This window comes from Anabas testudineus, chromosome 24, assembly GCF_900324465.2.
Source record: "Anabas testudineus chromosome 24, fAnaTes1.2, whole genome shotgun sequence".
NCBI lineage: Eukaryota > Metazoa > Chordata > Actinopteri > Anabantiformes > Anabantidae > Anabas > Anabas testudineus.
Window position 1 is genome coordinate 17,692,714 of NC_046632.1, and position 25,348 is coordinate 17,718,061.

At 39.1% G+C, this 25,348-nt stretch overlaps 1 protein-coding gene across 4 annotated transcripts in view; it reads left to right on the forward strand.

Annotated features, from left to right (window-relative positions):
- Positions 1-25,348, forward strand: part of col12a1b (collagen, type XII, alpha 1b) — a 97,183-nt gene that overhangs the window by 23,248 nt on the left and 48,587 nt on the right. Inside the window, exons 7-24 of one of the 4 annotated variants that reach the window (XM_026340826.1) lie at positions 1,587-1,856; positions 3,880-4,146; positions 5,080-5,272; positions 5,591-5,715; positions 7,256-7,405; positions 7,617-7,736; positions 7,882-8,046; positions 8,435-8,584; positions 9,473-9,615; positions 13,978-14,107; positions 14,817-14,962; positions 16,078-16,207; positions 17,776-17,912; positions 19,600-19,729; positions 20,390-20,529; positions 21,243-21,375; positions 21,480-21,497; positions 22,255-22,394. In XM_026340826.1, the coding sequence (XP_026196611.1) occupies positions 1,587-1,856; positions 3,880-4,146; positions 5,080-5,272; positions 5,591-5,715; positions 7,256-7,405; positions 7,617-7,736; positions 7,882-8,046; positions 8,435-8,584; positions 9,473-9,615; positions 13,978-14,107; positions 14,817-14,962; positions 16,078-16,207; positions 17,776-17,912; positions 19,600-19,729; positions 20,390-20,529; positions 21,243-21,375; positions 21,480-21,497; positions 22,255-22,394 (2,687 nt within the window). The remainder of the gene's footprint in view (positions 1-1,586; positions 1,857-3,879; positions 4,147-5,079; positions 5,273-5,590; positions 5,716-7,255; positions 7,406-7,616; positions 7,737-7,881; positions 8,047-8,434; positions 8,585-9,472; positions 9,616-13,977; positions 14,108-14,816; positions 14,963-16,077; positions 16,208-17,775; positions 17,913-19,599; positions 19,730-20,389; positions 20,530-21,242; positions 21,376-21,479; positions 21,498-22,254; positions 22,395-25,348) is intronic. The other 3 variants (XM_026340825.1, XM_026340827.1, XM_026340829.1) reach the window with 3 other exon arrangements.

A 25,348-nucleotide genomic window follows, 5' to 3' on the forward strand; every position in this document is an offset into this window, starting at 1 on the left:
GCCTGCACCCGGCCAAGCTGGAGGGGAGATCAGAATCTAAATTCCTTCAAGTAGCTCCTACAGGCTTCAGTGTTCATTACACTCCAAAATGTAAAAATGTTGGATAGGACGTGCAGTGTAATCTCTGTATTTACAGGCTTTAAGAAGTAGCCTGGCTAACTTGGCAACCTGGTGACAACTTGAAAACAGATTACATTGACAAGTAGTACTTTCAGTTCTGATTTACAGTATTACACATATTTATATTGGTAGTTTTGATTTATATCTATTTGTTTGACAGGGATAGTGCTCATTAATCAACAGGAAATTGGGTAATAGACTTACAGGTGGACCAAATATTAAAATCTTATAGTAATTGCATATGCTGTCCCCTCCAAAACTATTGCAATGACAAAGCTGATTCATTAGTTTTTATTTCCTTTAAATTGAAGTAAGGAAGATCACAATTACCCTACCAAAGTAGATAGAAAGGCAAAAGTGTGGAAGGAAAGGATCTCCTCATGATCCAAACCTATGAACCTTGGTGCAGGTAGTGTCATGACTTGGTCTTGCATGGTTGCTACTGGAACAGGCTCACTAGTCTTTATTGATGACATAACTCATGACAGCAGCAGAAGGAATTCAGAGGTGTATAAAAACATTTTGTCTGTCAAATTATAGAAAACTTATTGGTAGGTGCTTCATCATGCATGTAATGATGACAAACACTTCCAGCTCCACATACATTAGAGGTCCACTGGAGGGGATCAGTACAATTATCAAACATTAATAACAAACTGACTCCTGGTTAAAATAAAACGATAGTTAAAGCTACAAAAGTAAGACTAAGATGTAAAAAGACACTTTTCTTTTAAGCTTGGGGGTCATTGGGATTTTTAAGGTTCATAAAACCCTCAAGAAACAGACAGTATGGCACCCAAATGTTTAACTGGAGACTAGCTAGCTAATGCCATGTTTTAGCATGGAGAAGGACTGTGGTAATCATTAGATGAAATAAAGATGTTCAATAAAATACTGTCGAGACTTTCTCTCTGTGCTGTCCCCTTGGCTCAGTAGACACTTTGAGTTCATCTGGTTCCTGAAATGTTTTATGTCTTCCCTCTCCCTTGTCTCATGTTTCCCAATGCTCAGTACTCACTAATGAAGAGGTTATGTCTTAAAATATCCTCAGAAATGTATAAAACCATTCATCCTGGCCTCTCACGTGTTTCTCCGGCCCTTTATAGCTGTGGTGAGCTGTCCACACGATGGCCTTTTAATCGTTCCATTTTAAAAAAATCTGCCAGTAGATCCAAATGGCTGCTTTGTTTTAGAGGCAAGATATAATATGAAAACCTGACAAATACTGGAAACAACATGTGAGCTACCCAGTGACTATGACTTCATACTAACATCATTAGAGTTAAAACACAGGTTTGTGTTGAGATCTGTGCACTTATTGATTCTTCTCTTGGAAATGGTACTTCTACTTTTAGTGAAGTACTTTTTACTTGACTACTGATAGTGTACATCTGCCAGCTCTAGTTAATTGTAGATTTAATCAAATGGACTACAGTAACAAATTATCTTTATAATTTTTTGTTTAGATGTGGGCCCTCCTAAAAACCTGGTCACTAGTGATGTGACAGACACCAGCTTCGCGGCGTCATGGACAGCAGCACCAGGCAATGTGAAGATGTACCGGGTTCGATGGAAGTCCCTGTTTTCTGAAGAAACTGGACAAAAAACGGTGCCTGGGCACATTACGAACACTGTGCTGGAAGGTCTGACTCCAGAGACGCTTTACCAGGTGTCTGTGGTTGCTGCGTACAGTCACAAAGACAGCAGCCCACTCACTGGGGCAGAAACCACTGATGGTAAGAAATGTTCAGTCACAAATAATCACATTGGTTGAGTTCAACTTTGATTAAACTAAATATATCAAAACCAGCCTCACTGTTAAAAGCTTGTTAAGTTAAAGCATGTTTACCTCAATGGTTCAGGGATTTTAGATGACCTCTGCAACCTGGGTAGGGTCAGTACATTTCTTTAACTGTCAGAGGAACTTTTTTATAGCATTCCCAGTGTTAGACATTTGGCAGATCATCTTATGTTTTCATTACAAGTAAAAAGTGTGGCACAAATATGAGCCAAAGTAGATTCAAAATTTCCCTTTATCAGGAAAAACAAAACACAGTGCTGGGCTTGCTCAATCTTACAGTTGGCGTTCTATAAAGATTTTCTGTCTTTCTACTATTTGGAAATATTTGAAAATTAAATTAAGATCTTCATTTTTGATGCTGTTCAAACAGTGATTTAGTAGTGAAACGCCAACCTGATGACAGTTTTCGTGAGTTATAAACTTAGAAATAACACAACTCGTGGATGAGGGGAGTATTGGTACGTGTGTGTCCTGTGAGTGACGCACTGTGAACTGCCTACTGACATATCCCATCAAAGACAAGACACACTCCAAAAAAGTCAATGATGCAAATGGACCTAACAGGCCACCCAAAGCCGAGCAACATGTCGATATACTAACACATCGAGCCATTCTCCTGCAGACCTATTTGTTTAAACCTATCAACATGTTAAAAAGTTGGATGTCGTGTTTCTTTCCTTCCAATAAACCCCCCCAGAGTGAAATCAAGTTGTTTGAAAAACTTTCCTTGGGATCATTAAAAATACACATTATTGCCTTGTCTTGTTTTTTTAAATCAGTTGCAGAATCATCAGAATAAGTTAATTTAATTTTTATACAGCTTTAGTTGTTTCAGAGAGAAAAGGAAAATGTGGTTAGCATTTCCCAATTTATCAATTATGGTTAAATACCTGATTCATAACCAATTAGTTTTGCCATAAAGCTGATGTTATTACTTAACATTTATGCCTGCAGTGATGAATACATCACAGAGACACCACACTTGGCCAGAAAATAGAGATGATTACATGATAGTTTCTAAGTTTCATATGAAACTGAAGATGATTTGTGGTTTTTAAGTGAGCACTAGAAGTCACACTGAAAAAGAAGTATAAAGGGTAGGGGAGAAGGAATAGTGCAGTTCATTGTTTAATCAGTGATTCTGGTGGAGAGGATCTTTTTTATCCTAACAGCTGGACACATGTTTTGTTTATGTCAAACATTTGTTTCCAAACAAAAAAACCCATCTCAAATGTTGAAATGCTGTTTTTGGCTTTGGCCACTGTTTGGTTTTCCAATGTACTGTTTGCTGCAAACTAATATTTAGCCACCATCATCCGGCCAGTGGCATCCATCCCTAGCATGATGAATATGATACAGCCTGTTTAATTACTGGAAATGATGGAAACTGAAGTTGTTTTCAAGTAATGTTTTCCACTTTTGTCTAACTCCTGTTGCTGTCACATCACAAATAAAACTGACAGTAGGAATGTCAGTTTCATTGGAAAGCAATGTTTTATAACATCCAGGGCTTTATTGCTCCTGCAACTGCAGCAACCCCAGATCATAGCATTGCCCCCACAGGCTTGTACGGTAGACACTGGGCATGATGGGAGCATCACTTCACCCTCCTCTCTTCTTACCCTGATGCTCCCATCACTCAGGTTTCATCAATCTCCTTAGATGTTATCTTTGATTGATTAATTCCAATAATTTCACCCTTCTGAAACAGATGAACATCTTTTCCACAACCACAGGATGTGTCTTCAGACATGTTTTTTAGGAAATGAGAAGCTACTCACTGACTCAGTTAGGGTTCAATAACTTGATACAGCTGAAACAGAATCATCCATGCAGTAATTATCCAGTGGGAGGCTCTTACCTATTTGCTTAGTCAAATCCAGGTGGTGACTTTTATTTTGGACGGGCAGTGTATTTCTTTCATGAATTCTGTTTTGAAGATTTACTTTTGTTTTCAGCCTCCGCTGCTGGTAAAAGACTGACTGTGTCTGATGAGACTGAGCGAACCATGAAAGTCAGGTGGACACCAGCACCGGGCAATGTGGTCAACTACCGTCTGAAGTATGTCCCAAGCAGTGGAGGCAGAGAGGTGGCCCTGAAGATCCCCAGCACGTCCACTTCCACCATCATGAAACGTCTGCACCCCTTGACAACGTACAACATCACCGTTCACCCCATCTACAAGCGCGGGGAAGGAAAAGCAAGGCAAGGAGTAGGAACGACACGTACGTTGGTCCATAATTCAACCCTCTGACAGACAGTTCACTGCAGAAACATATCCATCTTAACTAGACGTTTAAACCTGAGTTCATTCTTAAAGTTCTCACTGGTGGCATACATTGTAAAAATACGCTGGTCAGTTAATTGGGCCTTTTTATGAATTGAGTAGGAGTCATAGGGTGTCCTGTAAAAAGTTTCCAGTACTAATGTTGTAATTTCTGTAGAACATTAATTATCTGGGTCAGGTAAAGCTCTTATGAATAAGAATCTGTTAGTTAACATAGCTGCCTGATGCCATAGACGTCCAGAGATGGTGCTCATCAAAGCTCATCTTCTTCTCAACAGGACATCTGAATCTGACGTTAAGTAGGAAATGTTAAAATTCTTCCCCAAACCAAACTATCACTTTAAGACTAGGATAAAGATATGTTGACATCTATCATAAATGACTTCCCAGATGTTCTCCAATTAAATGTCACTGTTGCCAAGCGAATGGAGGAAAATGGCTTGTTTGACAATTGTGTCAGTTGTATCAGGAGAAATGTTAACACAAGTCAAGCTGCACTGGAAACAAATGAGACTCTCGCATCCAGGTTTTTTCTATTGCTCCATCAAAAATAAGGAGTTTAAACAACTTGTTAAGATGAGTATTTCTCACACTTAAAGGTGCTGCTGTGCTGCAAAAAAAGCAGTGTCTTTTCACCACAACATTAAAATCACAGTTAAACACATGTTCAATCACATGCTAATATTACTAACACACAGCATGACACTGGGCTTTTGGCACCAGGTTCAAGGATTTGTATTATGGACTAATGAGAAACTGGCTTCAATATAGTGTGGCTGTTCTTTAAAACCTTTGCCAAGAGTTGAAGTTGTGTCTAAGTAGCTTTAGTGCAAATTTTTCCTGAAGTTCTTGCTTGGTTCTTCTATTTCAGTGTCACAGTACAAGCCTCCCAGGAACCTTCAGACCTCAGAGCCGACCAAGGACAGTTTCAGAGTCTCCTGGGATCCAGCACCTGGGCAAGTTAGGGGCTATAAAGTGACCTTTCACCCCACTGATGATGATGTTGATCTGGGAGAATTACTTGTCGGCCCCTTTGATAACACGGTTGTTCTAGAGGAACTCAGGTAAACAGATATTTACCATCTGGGGACTTACTTACATCTCAAGTATAGTACACATGTTCCAAAGCCACACGAGCCAACAATTTCTTTAACTTATCATCTTAGCAACCATCTACCATCATAGTTTCTTTGTTATTTGTTGGAGCTCTAACAGCAGGTTCTACCTATTTCAAACTGTAATAATCACCTGCACTCGTAAGAGTCTAGAAAAAGTTGTCTTTGGCCTTTACAAGTTCAGCACAGGAGCCTTTTGTAGGGGACATCTCATTTTGTAATGAAGATTGTGAAACACTGATGGTTTTTTACTACTGTTTCCCTAAGGGCACAAACAAAGTACTCTGTGGCCGTGTTTGGGATGTTTGATGGAGGGGAAAGTTTGCCTTTGGCAGGAGAGGAGATGACAACGCTCATGGATGGTCCTGATCCGCCTCCTCTAGATTCTTCTGGTAAAAGCTGATAAATCCATCACACTACAACCCACCCTGCGCTCCATTAGCAGTCCTAAAGAGCAGGCCTGCAGACCAGACGCACTCCGATTCAACTCCCTTCATAACAGAAGTGGTCTAACTTCGAAGTGCCGCCAGATTTGTGCCAGAACATTGAGTTATTTGTTGTCGAGGGGAATTAATGTCAATGTTGAGCTGGAATCGCAGACCGAACATCAATGCAGATGATTCTGATTAGTATAAAATTCTGAGGGGTTGGCTTGCATTTCCTCACTCCCCTCATATCTCATTGGCGTGTGATCTATAACAAATGACACGATATTTAACAGACGTGTGCTGAAGTGTTGACACCAACATTTATAAATTGCCCAGATGGACTTTGTCCAGTTGTTGTGGAGATGCATGTTTTTGTCACACAAGCTCAGTTGCAGCTGTTGTATTAGTCGTATAGTTTTTTTATATGCTGTGGAACTTGAGTTTGGAATTTAAACTTCTACTTCAAAAGTCAAGTATGTGCTTAGATTAGCAGTTCTGTAAGCTTAAGTTCTGTACGTCTACAGTTGTTGGTACATACCACCTGCAAAATTATTTATATCCACTTTTTTAACAAAGCTTATCTTCACCTTTTTTTTATTTTATTCAGAGGTTTCAGGCATTGTCAACTTCTGCCCTGAGCACAAAACAAGTAAAAATTTAGAATTGTTGCAAGTTGTTATTTGCTGAGACTCACACACTGGATCCAGCAGTCGTCTGTGGCATATTAGCTGCATCTTAAAGCTGCCTCTGTTTATGACATCTGTTTTTATTAATGAATGTCAGAGGGACACATGAGCATGTTGTTTACCAGAGGTGGAATAATTCAAACAGACTGTGGCCAAGCAGCCGTCTCGTAGAATCGAGCATCTGTTTCTGCAGCCTGCTGAGAAAGTACTGAGAAATTGAATTGATTGTCTCCTAACCAGTTTTCAATTGCACACACTTTGAAACTGCTCCTTGTCTGCTCTCGTCCTAGAGAAGCGGGCGAGCAGCTATTTTTCACCCCTACAGGTGCCTGGAGCAGAAATGTGCAGTAACTCTGTGGAACAGGAGGCCTCATATATCACCGTGTCACAGTGGCTGACTCCTGCTGGAGGGGACATTCTCACTGTCAGCCAGAAAAGACACAAGCTGAGTCTCCACTGGATATAGAAACCCAAACGACTCGCTGGGCTGGAGGGAGAGAGAGCAAAAGGAGAAAAAAATGGCCCAGAAGAGAGACCAGTTAATCCAGAAATGACAGCTGTTATACAATGTGTTACGAGTGTGAATTATTTGTCTTACATAATGCTGTGTAAAGAACTCCGCTGTATGAACATCCTGCATTTGTGATTGTGAGAAGTTTGTGATATTCTCCTGCTCCCCATCTTTTTCTCTTCCCTGATTTATCCCACAAGAGTTTCCTCTTAACTTTTTTCACCCTTTCTTACACACATTTGTCTGAAATAGGTAAAACTGAATGGGCACTGGTGGTTACTGTCTCTCTTTTACTGTCTCTCTGTAGACACTCAGTGTAAGACCACAGCGAAGGCTGACATTGTGCTGCTGGTCGATGGCTCCTGGAGCATCGGCCGCATCAACTTCAAAACCATCCGCAACTTCATTGCTCGCATGGTCAGCGTCTTCGATATCAACCCCAACCGGGTGCAGATTGGTAATACTAATGATAATGTTATTCCTATTCTGAGACACTGTTTTAGCTGCAACTAGCTATTGAAAATCACTGAAACTCCTAACACTACCATGACTACTACTGCTCTCTATAATGCCTCCAGCACTGTATTATAAATAATGGAAAAGTGCATCAAACCTGTCTAAAAATGCTTTATCATAAATAAAAATTCAGCATTTAAAATCTTCGGCAGGTCTGGCTCAGTACAGTGGAGACCCAAAGACAGAGTGGCACCTCAATGCCCACCCGACCAAGGAATCCCTGCTGAATGCTGTCAGCAACCTGCCATACAAAGGAGGAAACACTATGACAGGTGATTTAACAATGTATTTAGTTTCCTTATTTGGTTCTATTAGTATAACTTATCTTTTTGAGAGTTTAAAGGGTCTGGGGCATTTACCTCGAAGTACCCATCCCTACTGCCTGAATTTTTTATAATGCCTCTCTTTTACATGCAGGATTGGCTCTGAACTACATCCTCCAAAACAACTTCATACCCAGCGTCGGACAGCGACCTGATGCTCGCAAAATCGGTGTTCTGATCACTGACGGAAAGTCTCAAGATGAAATTATTGTCAACTCGCAGAGACTGAGAGACAGCGACATCGAGCTCTACGCCATTGGTGAGTGATTTTCAGGGTGATAATGGCATGAATTAAAATATTTAGTAAGATTGCTGATGATGCTACATCATTGCTTTCACACAATTCAGATGTTTAAGCAACATATTCCAAATCTTTTATATTGATTTCTTAGATTATGAGTACTCAGAAATATTCTGCCACGGAATGAGACGATCAGTTTATGAAATTTCAATGATTTGAAAAATGAAGTAAATATATTTCTAAAACGTAGAATAGTTAAGTTTAGGTAACTAATTAATTTTAGGACTTTATCCAGTCGATTAGTTGGTTGCCATTTGTTCAAATTTAGCCTTTTTTTTATAATCTAGTAAAAAATTGTGGTCTCAGCTTTTAGCTACAGATCTAATGATTGACATTTTTCTCTTAGGTGTGAAGAACGCTGATGAGAATGAGCTGAGGTCCATTGCCTCTGACCCCGATGATATTCACATGTACAATGTCAACGACTTCCAGTTCCTGTTGGACATTGTTGACGACCTCACCGTCAACCTCTGTAACAGCGTCAAAGGTGGTTTAGGTAAGAAAGGAGTAAAATGTAAAATATAAGCACATTTATATCTACAAATAAGCTTGTGGGTCATGATAATCCAACCCATAATGCAAATTCCTGGTTCTAGACCAGAGTTGTGGGATGAGAAAAAAGTTTCATATTTTGAAAAAGTTTAGTCATGAACTAGTTCAAAAAAAGTTCAGATGGAGCTCGTTTGTAGCTCCCTCTCTAAATACCACTTGTTCAGATTTACACCTTCTAGCAATTACTGTTGTTTGAGTTCAGAAAGTTAGACTTTTTCTTAAGAGTGACAACCATGCAATATTTATATTTTACCACAGGCTTTTAGGTGGTTAAAAAGACTCTGGAGCGTGAGAAGTTTCTGTGCTCGTGAAGGCTGACATAAACCTTTAGACTAAGTAAAGGCATGAACGTCAGCAAATCACTTTTCCTTAGTTCAGCTGCTTTTACTCTTTCTAAGTGATGAAGCTAATGACTGTTGACAAGCAGAGTAGAAATAATGCAGTCATTGTAAACAAATCAATTCTACTCATAAATAGAAAAGGAGAAAATCACCATGACTTGGCTGAAAAGATGAAAGCAAAATGCAGAGATGTATTTGCTGATGAATTTGACCTGACAATCTTGATTATTTCAGACCATCATAGGATGTTCCACAGAGATCCAAGCATCTGATGGTAACTTTCAAACTGGAAGTACTTTTTGTGCATAAATCAAATTTTCAGAGGAAATAGAAAAATGAGTTACAGCACAGCAGTGGAAAAACATTTCTGAAGAAAGACTTTGTCGGAGGAGCAGAAATATACAGCGGCCAACAGATTTGTGGCAGCAGGGCTCACACTGTGAAATACTTCACGTCGGATCATATTCCAGCTCTTCTTTGCCCCATTTCAGGAGGTGAACTGGAGTCGCCCACCAACCTGGTGACTTCTGAGGTGACACACCACTCCTTCCGAGCCACCTGGACAGCGCCCGGTGGCCCTGTGGACCAGTATCGCGTCACATACATGACTGTGGCAGGAGGACCTGAACAGGAGGTGAGATAAAACTTCTCAGTCTATGCTGGTGCTGCTGGGATTTCAAGACCTGCAGATGAACACAAGATTTTACCTCATGATCACTTGACATTGGTGGTTTAGTGGGGGGGCGGGGGGGCCGTAGCTGCTTCCTTGATGCTGAAGCCTCATTGTAGATGATGATTGTTAAACAAAACTATTCTAACCTTTTTGCACTGGATGGAATTAAAGGTTTGGGCACTAAGGCATTAGTCTAATGGAAAATCAGGAAAACACAATTAAAATATTCTTTCTTTTTATGTATTAATATTGGAGCATCACTGAGGCAGCAGCGTGACCCACTCAGCACCAGTTCTTTAGGACCTTGACTGGTCCGACAAGTTTATCAGGGAGATACGTGTCTTTGTGGACCGTCACGTATGTGGTGACAACCTTAATGACAATTTAATATTTTATATTTTGACTCATAGTGACCAGTTTCTCTACATAATCTCTAAGTAATCAACAATAGCTTTCTACCACTCTCTGTGACCTAGCATCCTGTTGACATGTCTGTTTGTCACTTTGTCTCATGACTGAATACAACTGAAAGGAATTTTTATAAAGAACATTGACACATATTTACAGTGATTTAAAGTTTAACACAGTTTGAGCTTTTAAGTGGAGAGTGCTATTGTTCTAGATACAAATGGTTATAAATGATCGCTCAGATAATTGGTCTGTTTCATAGAACTTCATTAGAAAAATCTGCTGTGATTCCTTTGTTTACCATTTGTTAGTACTGGACACAATCCTAAATATCAAATACCATCTTGTTTGCTTGTTAATTCCCTTTGGCTCCCATTAGATCTGGTTTAAACTCTAACAGATAAGTCTTCTGTTTGCTTTATTCTGTGAACCAATTATTACTTGATTTACTACTTCCTGTGAATTTTTAGATAATGAGATATTGCCATTTGTGAAAAACAGAATAATTGACACTTAAATCATTTTCCATTGTTTAATAGTCCGGTATGTTTCATCTTTTGTGGTAATTCTCACAAGGCAGGTTAAAAACTGTCTCTTGGAAGTGTCTCCACATACCCAGGTCTGGCCTCTATTCAAGGCCCTGTTTACTTGGCCCTTAGGAACTGAAATCTGGATCCCAGTTGCTTTGATGAACCTGCATCTAGTTTACACTTAACTTCCTGTCTGCCTCATCTTTAAAAACAGAGCACTGAGTCTTTTCCATCCTTTGTGTTTTTTACTGGCCCTGGTCAGATGGAGCCTGTGCGATTTTAATCATGGATCCTTTTAGTTTAACATTATAGACCTCACACTTGGTTGAGCCACCTCCTCCCTTTTCAGCGTGTCTACATAGGACTGCAGTTCCTCTATGAATAAATTGCACGAGGGATCAAGGTTGAGTCTGTGGTATTCTGCCAAGTCCCAAATAAGTCTCAGGACTTGGCTTTGAAATCCAGAGTCACATCTTTTATAAACTGATGCTAAATTTACTGCTATTTTAATCTTTAAACAGGGAACAGTTGATTTAATTTACAGAAATAGAAAATGTTAAATAAATGTATTGCTTTCAGATACACTAAATGATCAGGTTTGCCTCAGTTTCTGTTCTTTGTTCTCAATGTTCCTATCTCTTGTTGGTTTTTTCACCATGATGGAGTGTTGAACTTTTAATATAATAATCTTTCTGTCTGCTTGGCTTCATGGACACCAAACCCCTTTTTTATTTGTGTTCACACAACATGATTGGCTCCAGCCAGACTGATTCAAAGTATACTGTCAGGGACTAATTAAGAGTTTTCTCTCAAGTCGTCCAAGTGAAGTCATGAGTCATTTTAACTTTGTCTGAAGTCATCAGATTCACACTCAGTCAAGGTCATGTGACCCAAATCCAAACCGCCTTAGGTCACTGACAGCAGTTTCTCAGGCTCAGTGAATTTGTTTATTTGCCATTTTCAAAGGTTTGGACATAACGTACATAGGAAATGTTCCACGGTTCCCTTAGTGGGTTTTTACAAGAGAAAAGTGATCTTTGAGTGCTTTCTGGTTTCACTCTAAAACTCAACATGTAGTGGACGAAGTGCATAATTCATCCCGGTGGACTTTACTTTTACAAAAAATACAGCTTTTACATTTTAATTTAATATAATTTTGGTTATCCTGCTGATGTAGCAGCCTTTATATCTGGGGTTGTCCCATCCCTGTTTGTTTTTCACATTTTCCTGCCTTACCCAGTGTTGTGAGGGTGCTGTGCTGCATACGATCAGGACAGGACCGGGCCCTTGAGGGCCAGGAGGAGATCCTTGCTCTAGAACACACCTTTTCTTGATTAGCCAATGATTGAGGCAGGTCCCTCCACTATAATCAAATAAAACCAAACTAGATTTAAGAAGATACTTGATTTGCAATTGGAAACAGATTGAAGTGAAAAAATTACAGACATTACTTGATAAGACGGAGATGTTTTCGCAGATCATACAAAACAATAGCTTGTGAAGTTACAACCGCTGTTTGTAATTTCTCCTCTGGGTTTGATCTTAAGAGCTTAGCTGTCAAGTTGACTGTTCCCACCAGCACATGAACACACCAGGATAGTTTTTCTTCACTTATAACCAAGTGTTAGCAATCAGGACAAAAATGTGTCTGGAACTACAAAAACAGAGCCCTTGACATGCAGGTACCACATGCTAATTCTTCAAAATTTGCCTATAAACATTATTACTATGGTACCGTATATAGTAACATACAGCACTGTTCTCCACCGCAACTTACTGAAGTCAAAGAAACTGAGCCCATTTTAACCCATGGTCTGGACGTAAGGTTTTCATGTGTGAGCAGCCATTTTAGGAAAGTCGCAGTAAATGTTCATCTTGTTCTCTTTATAAGTAGTTAAATACTTTTGGCTCTGAATGACAGAAACGTTCACTTCCAGGACTTCTTTTTTTACCCTGTGTATCTTAACTTACATTACTGTTTTTGACGCAAAATGTGATCAGCTCTTAAAGGTGGCAAATGTGTTATTTGTGTGATTACTGAAAAGGAACATTATATTTTAACCTGCCATACCTTATCTCCTTTACTACGTTGATGATTGGAAACTTTAGACTGGATAATTATCACAACTAGTTTTCAACAGCAGTAATTTTGTGCTATATAGTTTTCAGCTGCTCAAAAATAAAAATGACATTTTTCAGTGAGAGTAGGTACCTTGGGTTCATTTTTGTTTGCATGTCGCATTCCTACAGCTTAGGCAGTGGATTAGTTTAGTACTATTACACAAATCTTGTGTAATAGAAATATTAAATTAGAAATTTTATGATTTATTTTTGGCGATAACTCTTTAAATTTATATGAAAAACAGGGAAAAACAGTATTGTAGGCAAGTTGGTGAATTATAGCCACATCTGTAACTTTTCAGAGTTCCTGCTGGGATGAGTAACTTAAAACGCCTCAGTATCTTCTACCAGTTGATTTGCAAATTAAATTTTAAGCTGTACAAAAAGAATAGTTTTTGATTCCTTACTTTCATAAATATGATCTATTTCTATACAAAGCCCTCTCACATATTCAAATGTGAAATTTCATCCAAAAAGATAAATGTTTCTTTATCATACAATTCTAAACTGGCAAATTTTAAAATTAATATCTGGAACTACCCTTACAGATTCATTGGACTCAGATTTTTGTGTTTTCTGTTATTGAGACTTGTGTTTTGCTACCCCAACAAGATGGAGGTGAAGGAAATTCCATTTTGAGGTTTTTAAAGTGCTGAATAGATGTTTCTCAACAGCAGCTTCTCTTTAAAGAAACGAGGACTGTATTACTTTTGGAAAAGTTGCCCTAACTGTCAACAATTTTCCTTGGAACAGATTTACTACTAAGGCAAAACGTATGGAAACTGTCCACAACATAGTCTTTAGACCAATATAAACATGAAGACATCAATTTGTTTTTTTAATTAATAAGCAGAATTTGGAATCGTAGAGAATTTGGAAACTGCGACACACACACGTCCCACCCATTACTGTTTTTTCATTATTAAAGATTCAGTTTTGTAGTCGGACACTGGCTTCTCACATACTTATATTTACCAATCTATGGGGTTGGGGAGTTGATAGGGAAAAGATTGGGAGGTTTTAACAAATTATATTTTGTGAAACTTAGCATTTTTAAAGATTTCTGGACATGTTATAGACCAAAAGACTAATTACATATTCAGTGACATGCAGTAATATTTGCAGCAGTTCTGCCTCTACAAATATTTCACCGGTTGTGATGGTCCATGGTATCATGAATAAAAGGAATAGAGTGTTAGAAGTGACCGATTTATAGTTTAAAGTGACTGGCTACAGAATGATAAGTAGTTTTTTATCGTTCCAGGTGATGGTTGACGGGTCAGTGACGACTGTAGTGCTGCAGAACCTGACCCCCCTGACTGAATACCTCGTCAATGTTTACGCCATCGCCAGTGAGCAGAGCAGTGAGCCACTGAAGGGCACTGAGACCACCTGTAAGTGGATTTTGTCTTCACCTGTTTGCCTTCATCTTCCTCCTCTTAGGCCACTTACTAGTTTCTGTGCCCAGTGGATTTTTCACAAGACACTGGTTGTTCCTAAGTGTCGGCATTAAGCCTTCAATTTGTTCCTTTTTAGTAAGTGAGATAAATAAATGGGTTTAAGATTTCATTCTCCTGTTGCTTTTATTTGCTAATTATTCCTTTAACGTTTGCTTTATTTGTTCTTAAATGTGCGACTGATTTTACAAAGAACTGCTTCCCTCTGTCACAAAACAATAACCGATTGTTCTCTTGTCCTGTCTCCTGAAAGTGCAGTCTGCAATCTGTCTGAATGGCTGAAAACTAGCCTTTAAAGCTGGAGGCAGTTTGTTTGGCTAGGGGTGTCCATGATTGGTCTGACAGAGCTCAAATACTTGGGAAATACAACTTGTTCTGCAAAATCTTGATTTTAAAAGGCAAAACATCCCATATTTTCTTTGTTAAAGCAAATGTTCGTGTGCTCAGAAAAGTACATCTTTTTGTCAAGTCTGTTAAATTTGGATTTGGTCACTCTGTGCGTGTTTACACTGACCTTGGGAATTGTAGATGATTGTGTGTCTACCATTAGTGTCTGTAAACTAACCGTCCTGCAGTCTACCAAAGGACATTCAACTGAATGTGACACAGGTTACACTGAGCCACTCCTTGTATTTTTGTTCATCAGTGCCGCTTTCAGCAGTGACGAACATGAACGTTTATGACGAGGATGTAACCACCATGAGGGTGAGCTGGGAGGAGGCGGACGGTGCCACGGGCTACATGCTGCTGTACAAGTCCATCAATGCCACTGAGCCTCAGGATGAGAAAGAGGTAAAATGACCTTAAAATGCAATTTGTGAAGTTTCATTTTTAAATTTTAGAAATAGTTTCAAGTTTATTATTAATGTTGAAATAGATTAACTCAGATGTTAGTGTAGTACCTGTCCTTTTTACAGAAGAGATGTAAACTGGACATATTTTGTTTTAAATTTTGCAGTACTTCTTCAGAGAGCAATTCATTTACTGTCCCCTAGTGTGGGAGATAGTGGGTATAGTGATTGTAACCTTCTTGGCGTGGTACCTTTTTATAGTACATGGCTTGTAGATAATAATAATAATAATAATAGTGATAACAACAACAGGGAAACGAATATCAAGGCCTCAGATTTCACAGCTGTTCTGAATTGTGACTCACAAAAACATCTTTAACAACAATTCCATATGACATAAACATGGTATAAGTCCTGAGCTTTGTGCTCCATAAACTAGAGTTTGGTTGCTTGTAGCACAGTTTTACTAATGCTGGATGTGTGGTTGGTTCTTACTGCGACCTTTTACCTCTTTGGTTTAACCCTTGCCCTTTAACTACAACCCAAGTAGTGTTAACAGTAACATTTAAAGGTTTAACTGTAGGCATCAAATGTGAGTCACTGTAATGTGACCACCACAACACTCATGATACTAACACTTAAACAATGGAAGCAGGCACATGGATTCTCAGAGTCCACATCTTAATTCATGTGCTCAGCATTTCCACATCCACTTTATAAGATTTTGCTTCTGCTTGCACCACCTTACTGCTTCCAGATGGCGAAATGACTTTGCAGAGCAGGAAGTGGTAGCTCAGGCCTACAAAAAGCAGAGCCCACTGACACAGTGGGTAATGGGAAAAATTAGCTCATGGCCTGAAGTCATTGGGATGATATAAACGCAGCAGATGCTATATGGATGAAACTGAAAGTCTGTGGTGTTAACCTAAATGTGCAATTATAGAGCACCCTCAGTTTTCTAATAATAACATTAGTGCAGTTGAGACCAGAGTGTGTTTCCAGAGCCACCTCTCACAGGAAGTTCTATCTCTCCCGCTGTCTGTCCTGATCCTCCCTCTCTACATACATCCCACACCCTCTCTCTGTTTTGTTTTTATTTCCTCTAACTCTTCCCAGGTCCGTGTTGGAGGAGATGTAACTAACGTCCAGCTGGTACAGCTGATACCCAACACAGCTTACTCCATCATACTTTATGCCCTGCATGGTGAAGCTGCCAGTGATCCTCTGGAGAGAAGAGGGGTCACATGTATGTAACACTAAACTAATTCTATACTGTACATTACGTTAGATCTTCTTCAGTTGATTAAAACTGTAAATGGCAAAGCAATAGACCTGATGCTCAGTTAGAAATGAGTGGTTAGAGATTTTCATGCTAGAATTATGTCACAGTTGCCGTAGAAACTGCCTAAAACACTTCTGCCTCATGGTACTCGCTCCATTGTCCAGATGAGCAGCAGATGAATGGAATTAACAGTCAAAATGTCATTGATCAAGAACATGTTTGCTTTGTAGCTAATGTGCCCCCTTTATCTACCTGACAAACATGAACTCATCTTATCCAGCACATTTGCCAAGTGTGTGACAAATAAGTACAAACTCCACTGCTAAAGTCACTTTAACAGCTGCAGAACCATTTAGCTGGACACCTGCAGCACATTAAAGAGCACCTGCACGCTCATGTTGTCCTTAGTTTTCCACTGCCAACAGCACACTGTTAGCCACGTGCAATTTATCAAACAAAAATACAAATATTCTCTATTTCCAACTACTTAAATGTGAGAGTGTATGTCAGGGAAAACAAATTTATACATGTAAAGGACGTCAATTTTTCAACCTTTCTACAGTCAATAACGAACATACGGAATTTAACTTAGTTGCAGCTCTAGAATCAACATGAAGCTACACATTATAACAGTAATGACTGTTGAACAGCTTCAGAACTCCTTGTGAGTCACTAAACCTTGTTATTTCAAAGTTATTTCCTCCACAGAATAGATGTGGAGTAGCACATTGTACAGAGGACTCTTCACACTCTACACTACTTCACATTTAATGAGGCCTTGTGTCCTTTATGGAAGCGTCTTCCTCTATAATAAAAACAAAGTTGAGTCATTCTCAACTTCTGAATGCCACCCACAAATCTGCAACATTCATAGATTCATGGGTATTGAGTAAGAAATGGCAAATCTTCAATCTTTGATTGCTCTTAGTAAAAAGTGCCAACAACATTAGGACAAATAAAACAAATCAACCCTCCTCTAGGCTGAGTGAGTGATGTGAGGCTGATCTCAAGTCTTATATCAAGTCCAATGATGAATTCTCTCTTCAGATCACGCTAAAACAGAATTGGTGATAATCAAGAAATATTAGAGAGTATGTGAATACATCCTCTCACACATTAGATTCACTGCATAATGTTTACAAGTTACCAGAACTTCGATAATTTAAAATGTCAAATTTTTCTTTGAAAAGGGATTTTGGAAGTCGAACAGAATTTAAGAGAGTTTCATTTTCATGTCAGAGGCTATTTTATTAGAGCTGGATCACATCTCCCACATGCAGGGGTTTATATTTTGGATTGAAACTTACACAGTAGATAGAAAACAGATGCAGTGAAAACCAGAATATCCAAAGCAGCAGCTGTTAAATGAGCTGCAGTCTGTTTTTCAGCTATTCACTAAGTTTTGGCCCCAACATGTCAGTCAGTATTTTAAGTCTTCACAGAAATGTTGATGGTGACGTTCAGAAATGGTTTCATACTTCAGTTAGGATGGATTAAGGTTTAATGCATGTCCTTCTCCTGTCCTCCCTCAGTGCCCAGGCCTCCTGCTGGAGTCCTGAGGATCTCTGATGTTACTCACAGTGCCATGAGGCTCAAATGGGATGCTGCTCCTGGAGCTGTCCGCAAGTACTTGATCACCTACAAACCAGAGGAAGGAGAAGTGAAAGAGGTGAGTAAGAGGATTTGTTGTCCAGTGCTAAATAAAAAGATGATTTAGATCACTGCGTCGATGAGAGATCCCTTTCATTACAGACTTAAGAAGATGAGAATCCTTTAGATAAAAGTATGTATCCCTACTTCTTTCATTAGTAGTTATGAACAAACTACAGATGCAGGAATAGTAAAATAAATACATTTAGCTTTTAAAGTTTAGGGCTGTCGAAATTAACCAAAAATGATATTTGAATATTTGTTTTCATCCCTTAAAAGGGGCAAACCAATACAAAGAGAGATATGGCTACCTCATATACTTGGGTTAGTGTTATAGAAGAAGTGCTGTGATCGACATGAAACAAAAATGTATTTTGATTAAAATAATAGATTATGAAAATAACCATTGTTCACAGCCCTACAATAACCTTTAACTATTAGAAATGGACAGGGTACAATGATTCACTTAAGACTTACACAGCTCACAAGCTTCACTCTCATCGTCATTATGTCGCCTTTCTTTGATTAAGTGGGTACCTGAAGAGCACTGGTTTCCTGTTTGAATGATACTATGGTTATTGTGTTGGTTTGTTTAGGAAAAGAAAATGTGAATCTCTAACAGCATCCTCATGTGTCCTGGTCGTCCCGTTCAGGCGCTCCTCTGCTTTTGCACTCATAGCTGTGAACTTTTTGCATCGGCAGGTCTCAGTTTTTACTCCCCCACTACAGCTGCAAAAAGTTGTTTGTAAGGTCACTGAAATGTGGCTCTAAAGAATAAAACATCAGAGAACTTGATAAGGGTAAAGCATTAGTCAGCGACGATAAAGTGACCAAGCCGAGAGTTACGGCCGACCTCTCGCTAGCAGCAGTTCCACGTTGTTGGCGGATCTTTATGAGTAAAGGCAGTCTGCTGGAGCGGAGCGCTGGATCAGGCTGTCAGCCCAGCCTGACTAGATCACAGTACGGCTCCGTACTCATTATTTCTTACTTGGATGTCAGCGGACGACAAACGGTCTGGGACAGTGGTGCTGTTGGTGGATACCTGCAAGACGTTTCCAGAAAGTTCTGATGGATGAGACACAGCAGCTCAGCTCCTCTTAAAGTTTCCTGCTGAAGACTTTCTGCTGAAACCCGCACACTGGATCTATACCTGCTGAGAGCAGAGAGTTTGTCTTTTATTCGGCTCTCCCCAGAAACGGAAAAACATGACTAAGATAACAACTCTCAATGTTTTATATGTCAGATTTTAGCCATGATTTGTTTTTCAGCCTGATATTTCCTGGAGCTAGACATATAATTTTATTTACCTTTTTTTTTTGTTTGTTTTTTGCCTGAATGAAAATATTTTAATTCCAGACTAAACAGTTAACAGAAAGATGAGTGTTTGAATAGATTTTAAATACATTAAATACATTTTGTCTAGTTTTTATATTATATTTTTTATATTTGTCCATATAAATTTGAAGCCGTTGTTCTTGTCTAATAACGTTAGTGGAAAATTTGCCCTTTACACTTGTTTATAATCAACTGTAATGATTGTTACAGTGTCTGTGTCACTCAGGTCTGAAGTAATGGAACAACAACAAATTCTTTAACCTGGCAAACAAGCAAGATGTCAAACTGTGCAGAGTTCTGTATTTTCCAGAAATATTCTGGCACCACCTTTGAACACTTTGCAGGTATTGATAATTTAATTTGCCCCGCAGGCCGAAGTCAACGGTGACATCACTACCCTGTTCCTGACCAACCTCATATCTCAGACCGAGTACGATGTAGCTGTCACCCCGATCTACGATGAGGGACCTGGCACCACGATGATTGGAAGCGCCATTACAGGTTTAATCAACTTTTCTTTTTTTGGCTTAATTCAGTGATTTAATTTTTTTGTTAAATGCTTTACACTGGAAATTTTCCACGTCTTTAATTTTTTCAGTTGTTTCCGTTTGTCCCTTCCAGTGATTAGCTGGAAGTACTGTAAACAGCGACTATAATGTTACTAACGAACACCAATATTAAAAATATGAATGTAAATAAGAGCCCCTTATCTTTCATCACCTGGATGACCACAAGAAATCAGTTTAAAAATACCAAGGGACTGAAGAATGGAAGGCCCATCTTTGATGTTATGCATTTCTTTGCCCCTAATGAACTAATAATTACAGTGAGGAGTAGGTTTATTCTCAGCAGTCACTATTTCTTAAAGCAGGAATATTTATGGCAGAGTGGTGGATTGATATATAATATATAATGTATTCACAAGACATGCAAACAAACTGCACACAGCTCAAACACTTATCCAAACACAGTGCACTTTCAAACATTTGTAACTCATGGACTTCAACACCTGTACAAACACAAAGATGCACAGCTTGGCCAACAAAGAGCAGTCAGCTACACACCTGCAGCCACACTAAACAGTCTGCACATGATGTTGCTTCATCTCTCAGACCTCATAAAAACATGCGTTCATTGTCTTCTTCCTCTCTGTGCTGACAGATGTTGTCCCTGCCCCCAAGAACCTGCAGTTCTCTCAGGTGACCCAATCCTCGTTCAGAGCAACGTGGGAGCACGGTGCCCCAGATGTGGCCCTTTACCGCATTGGCTGGGCTAAGCAAGGGGAAACCAACTACCAGTTTGTAAGTCAGCAAGTCTCAGACTGGACTGCTTTCTTAATGCTGTTTGGCAGCGACAGTCTGCACTTACAACGCACATTAATTACACCTATACAACTGAATGTAAACCGTCACAGCGCTGCTGTAACATCTGTCTTCATCAGGGCTGCACGATTCCTTATTTTGATTTAAACTCAGCTCAGATACAGCTGTGAGTTGTAGCAGTGAAGATTTAGGCACACTTTCAGGTTATGGAGTTCACTGCTCAGATTTTTTGCTCTAGTCCAGATTTAAACCAAAAGATGTCCCGTAACGGTCTTGCCTCCCGAACATAGGGGTTTCTTTCCAATTAGCATCGATTAAGCTTTGATTTTCAAACTGAAGATGGTATTGTTCAACCTATTGTACTGTAGAGCTGGGATGTAAGATATTTCTTGTTAGTGAAGTAAAACAGATCCATTGTGGTTTCACTGGTCCCTTAAAACTGCCACGCCTCACAAAACTTAGTTATTCTGTGTTCCAAGACTTTAGTAAAAACAGCCAGTTTAATTCAGCACCACAATACTACTTTGTTCTCATCGTGTTATACTTTGGCCCTGCAGTTGTTTGTGGACTCACTTCTGTCTCCGAACACAACAAAGCTTTACTTAACAATCTGTGAATGAAAATTATACCGTTATTACAGTAACAGAAGAGACCTTTAACTCACCTCTTCCTGTCTCTCTATCTGTTTCCAGGCGATCCTGAATAGCGACGAGAACTCCCACGTTCTGCAGAACTTGGACCCCGACACGGACTACTCAGTCACTGTCACAGCCATCTACCCAGACGAGTCAGAGAGTGAGGACCTGATGGGAAACCAGCGCACATGTAAGTTAGACACTGCACCCTGATCCACTCCCCAGCTGCCAAAACACATCAACCATGTTTTATACTCTCAGATCTGAAATAACATTGTTGTTTTCTCTTTCTAGTGTTAAAGGATCCTGACGGTATGTCATGAGAAGGACTGGTTCCCTTTTAATTGTAATGTTCATGAGTTTGTTTGGGACGGTAGTGTGGATGATAAGGGACATTCATTTCTAACTTGACTTCATTAATGTGCATTTTAGTGCCTCAGTGTTAAAACCAGTGAGGCACTGAAATGTGAAGATCGTGGTGTGAATATTTAAATTCAAACCTTTAGAAGAACAAAGTTTGAAAATTGGCCAATAACACGCCATCCTTCACATCTTTTTAATTCCATTTAGTTTTTAGCCATCATTTTATCAGTGTAACACTTCTACTGTGACATTCATCTCATATTTTAACTTCATTTTGTCATCCTCCATTTGATCAATCTCAGTCATCACATGTTGTTTGCATGTTGTTGCATTGTTATGAGTGTTTCTGTTGTAGGGTTGGGGTTCACTTCTAATTCAACTCAATATGCAATAACAATTATGCTATAATCTAAAACAATGTTAGAATCCTACCAGAACTGTATGTTATAAACCTAGAAATTTGTTAAAGGGACAAAAGTAAATGTATATGCACAGACTGAACCCCTGCCCTGCACTGAACAGCTTCATCCTCCTCATCCTCGTGCTTTCATGCTAATATTGACCCTTCCAGCACCATGACCTATGGGATTGTAGGAGCATCACCATCACTGCCATCACCATCCTCACCATCATCATCTCTCATCCAACACATTATGTCCTCATGTGTTGATTGTTTTTCTCACTGGATTTCTCTCTGTCCTCCCAGTGCCTTCCGGGCCTCCTAGAAACTTAAAGGTTTTCAACGCCACCACCTCATCACTCACAGTGACGTGGGACCCGGCCCCTGGCACAGTCCAGAACTACAGAATCACCTACAGACTTGTTGCTGGAGGAGAGCCTCTCTCGGTACGATTATTTCCCATTTTACTGCATTTGAAATATTTTATTTCCTTTGCTAACACACACAGTTAGTAACAGAGTTAGTATTTATATGAAAAATGCAGATGTCATGGAATTTTCAGTTTCCCTCAACATACCACAGATATGTCCTGGTTACACAAAATTAAATTATGAGGAGTTTTTACCTTTTACTTTAGTTTTAAATCAGAATCTGTTACAGTTGTTTTTTATCTATGTGTGTATAAGGGGCCGCAACCTGCGAGCAAGCTCCTCTGCAGTTATTCAACCACTGTCTGACACTGTGGTGGGGGCTGTGAACTAATCTACAGCAGCACACATTAAGGCTGCTGTAGAAGCAGGAAAAGCCTCCTATGATGGTTCTGTGTTAACAAAAATAATAATTTACAAAGGAATTAACATTATAGTCATGTCACATTGTTCTAATGAATAAATACAGAGGTCTTACAGTTTAGGCAATTTTAGAGATTAGAAAAATGAAACTTCAGAACATTTCTATAACCTCTGTGTGACATCTTCAGTCACTGCTGTATTTTTCTGCAGTTGGTGTGGTGAATCTGCACCAAGTGGCAGAATTCACATAGAGTTCGGTTGTCCTAAAACACATACATAATCACTTGGCACTTTATTTTATCAAGAGACAATAGCTGGAGCTGCTCCACTGACACTGAACAATAGTGAGTGACGTCTGAAATGTTTATTTAAGTTTTTACAACCAAATTGCTTCAGTTCATGCATTCATTTTGTAATTTTGAGTTTTACCAGAAACACAGTGGTGGTTCCCAGCTGTGCTGCGCTTTGACCACTGGGAGCATTTCTAGTCTGCTTCAGCTCCTCGATGACAAATCGATGAATATCTCAATATGATGGAGAGCTTTAAATCTGTCAGTGCAGTTTGGAAATGTTAGATGTGATGGGAAGTTTTCTCTTCCTCTAGAGATACTTCCAGGATGTCTGAAATGAGGAAAGACAGATAATTCATCAGGGAAATAAGCTTAAATCACAATTTCTATTCATTTTGATAAAATAGGTAATTTAAAGTAAGTTATCCTGCAGATGTGTGCAAAATATATAATGAATCCGGTTGTAACAAGGTCAAAAAATGTGTGCTCACATTTCTTGTATCTACTGCATTGATTGCACAGCATGGCAGATAAAGAACACTAGTTCTTCAGTACGAAATCAAAACCTAGAATAACTGAAGTACAAACTGTCTTACTGTTGTTTGACAACTGTCCTCAGCTGTAAATAATGTTAATGTTAGTGTGTATTTTGTTAATTATATTTATTTTCAAAAGTTAAACTCAGTGAAGAAGTGCACTTTAACATCAATCCACAAAAAATATCCTGTAGCTATGAATGAACCAAAATTTACAATTAAAAACTACCCAAAGCTGTCGAATTTTCAATAAAAGTTGTATCTTGTTTCCAAATCTCCTCTCCCATCCGGGATGATCTCAGTACAACTGTGATGACTTTGAGAGAAGCTGATGATTCACAGCTCCTTCAGCATATTTTTATATTTGCTTCATGACAGCGTCCTTCAGCGTGACTGTGTAGTTTGAAGAAACATGAAAAGAAAATGTCCTGCCTTTGGCCTCAATGCTCGCATTCCTGTACAATGACCTAACAAGCGATTAGCACTTGAAATAACTTGAAAGGAAACTGTGGGCTGTACGAAAAGAATTTCAGCCTGTTACGCATTTTATTGTGTCTCTGAGATGTTATGACAGTGCTCCCCCAAACAACATGTCAGGGTCGAATCGAATGATGTCAGCATCTGCCTAATGGATCTCTGATCCCCTCGCTACGTCAGATGTGTATATCAGAAGACTGAGAGCATCTGGTGTCATCAGTCATATGATACAAGACGACGGGATGTGCTCAAGGTTCCTTCTTTGTTCTGAGACAGGCAGAAAAATAGAACAAGTCTAGTTGGGGCTTGTGGTAAAAAATAAAAAAATATATGTGGGTCTGTTTCTGTGCTACTACGACAAAAACACAACAAGATCTAAATGCACTTTTTTACTGTGAACACAGTGTAGTTGGCTTTATAAAACGACTTGAACACTCAATTGTTAAGTATCTGTAAACGGTGACGTTCACAGTAGACATCACAAAGACATTTTTATAGTGGAGAAGTAGAAGTGGTGTTGAAAAGTGTTTGAATTGTGATCAGAACAGTTTGATTCTCCCACACAACGAAAAATTGCTGCGCTTGCTGCAGCAATGGAAAAAAGATTACCACAGTTTACAGTAAATGGTTTTACTGTTTACAGGACACACAATGCTTCTGAATATAAAAACTTCAGACAAAAATAAGGAGAAAACCAAAAGAAGCTACACATTATAAACCAAAGTCTCCCTGAGCTCTTAAATCTTTAATTAAGAAAACAAACTTTCAAATGTTCCCTTGAAAGTGGTTTGAACAAACGTGTGTTTTGATATTTGAAATAAAAAGATAGCGTTCTGATTTAATACTGTAGCTTCTGTTTGGTACATGCGAAGCGTCTGATTGTCTTGTGAGCAGGAAAATGAGTCAGATGAAGTCGGACTGATGTAGATGTCTTTTTTTTTTTCTTAGCTACTAGGCAGTTGTTTAAACCATCTATGAATGTGTTTCCAGTGTTGTATCCATTTCATGATATACTGCAGAGTTGTTTGCTCGGGATTTTCCCAACAGCTGACTTAGATTCTCTTACAGAGAAATAATTACTCCTATAAATGTAAATAGTCAGAAAAGGCGAATCGGTGTCCAAAACATGTCAAACTGTGCATTTTAGCAATTACACATTTAGTAAGATAAACTTATCGTTAACTATCTGGTTGCTCACACCACATTCCTAACCCTAACACATACACAAACTACACCATCATTATGTACGTATACATTGGCAAAAACGGCAAGTAAACCCCTGAACTTAGAGGCATCATCATCCTTT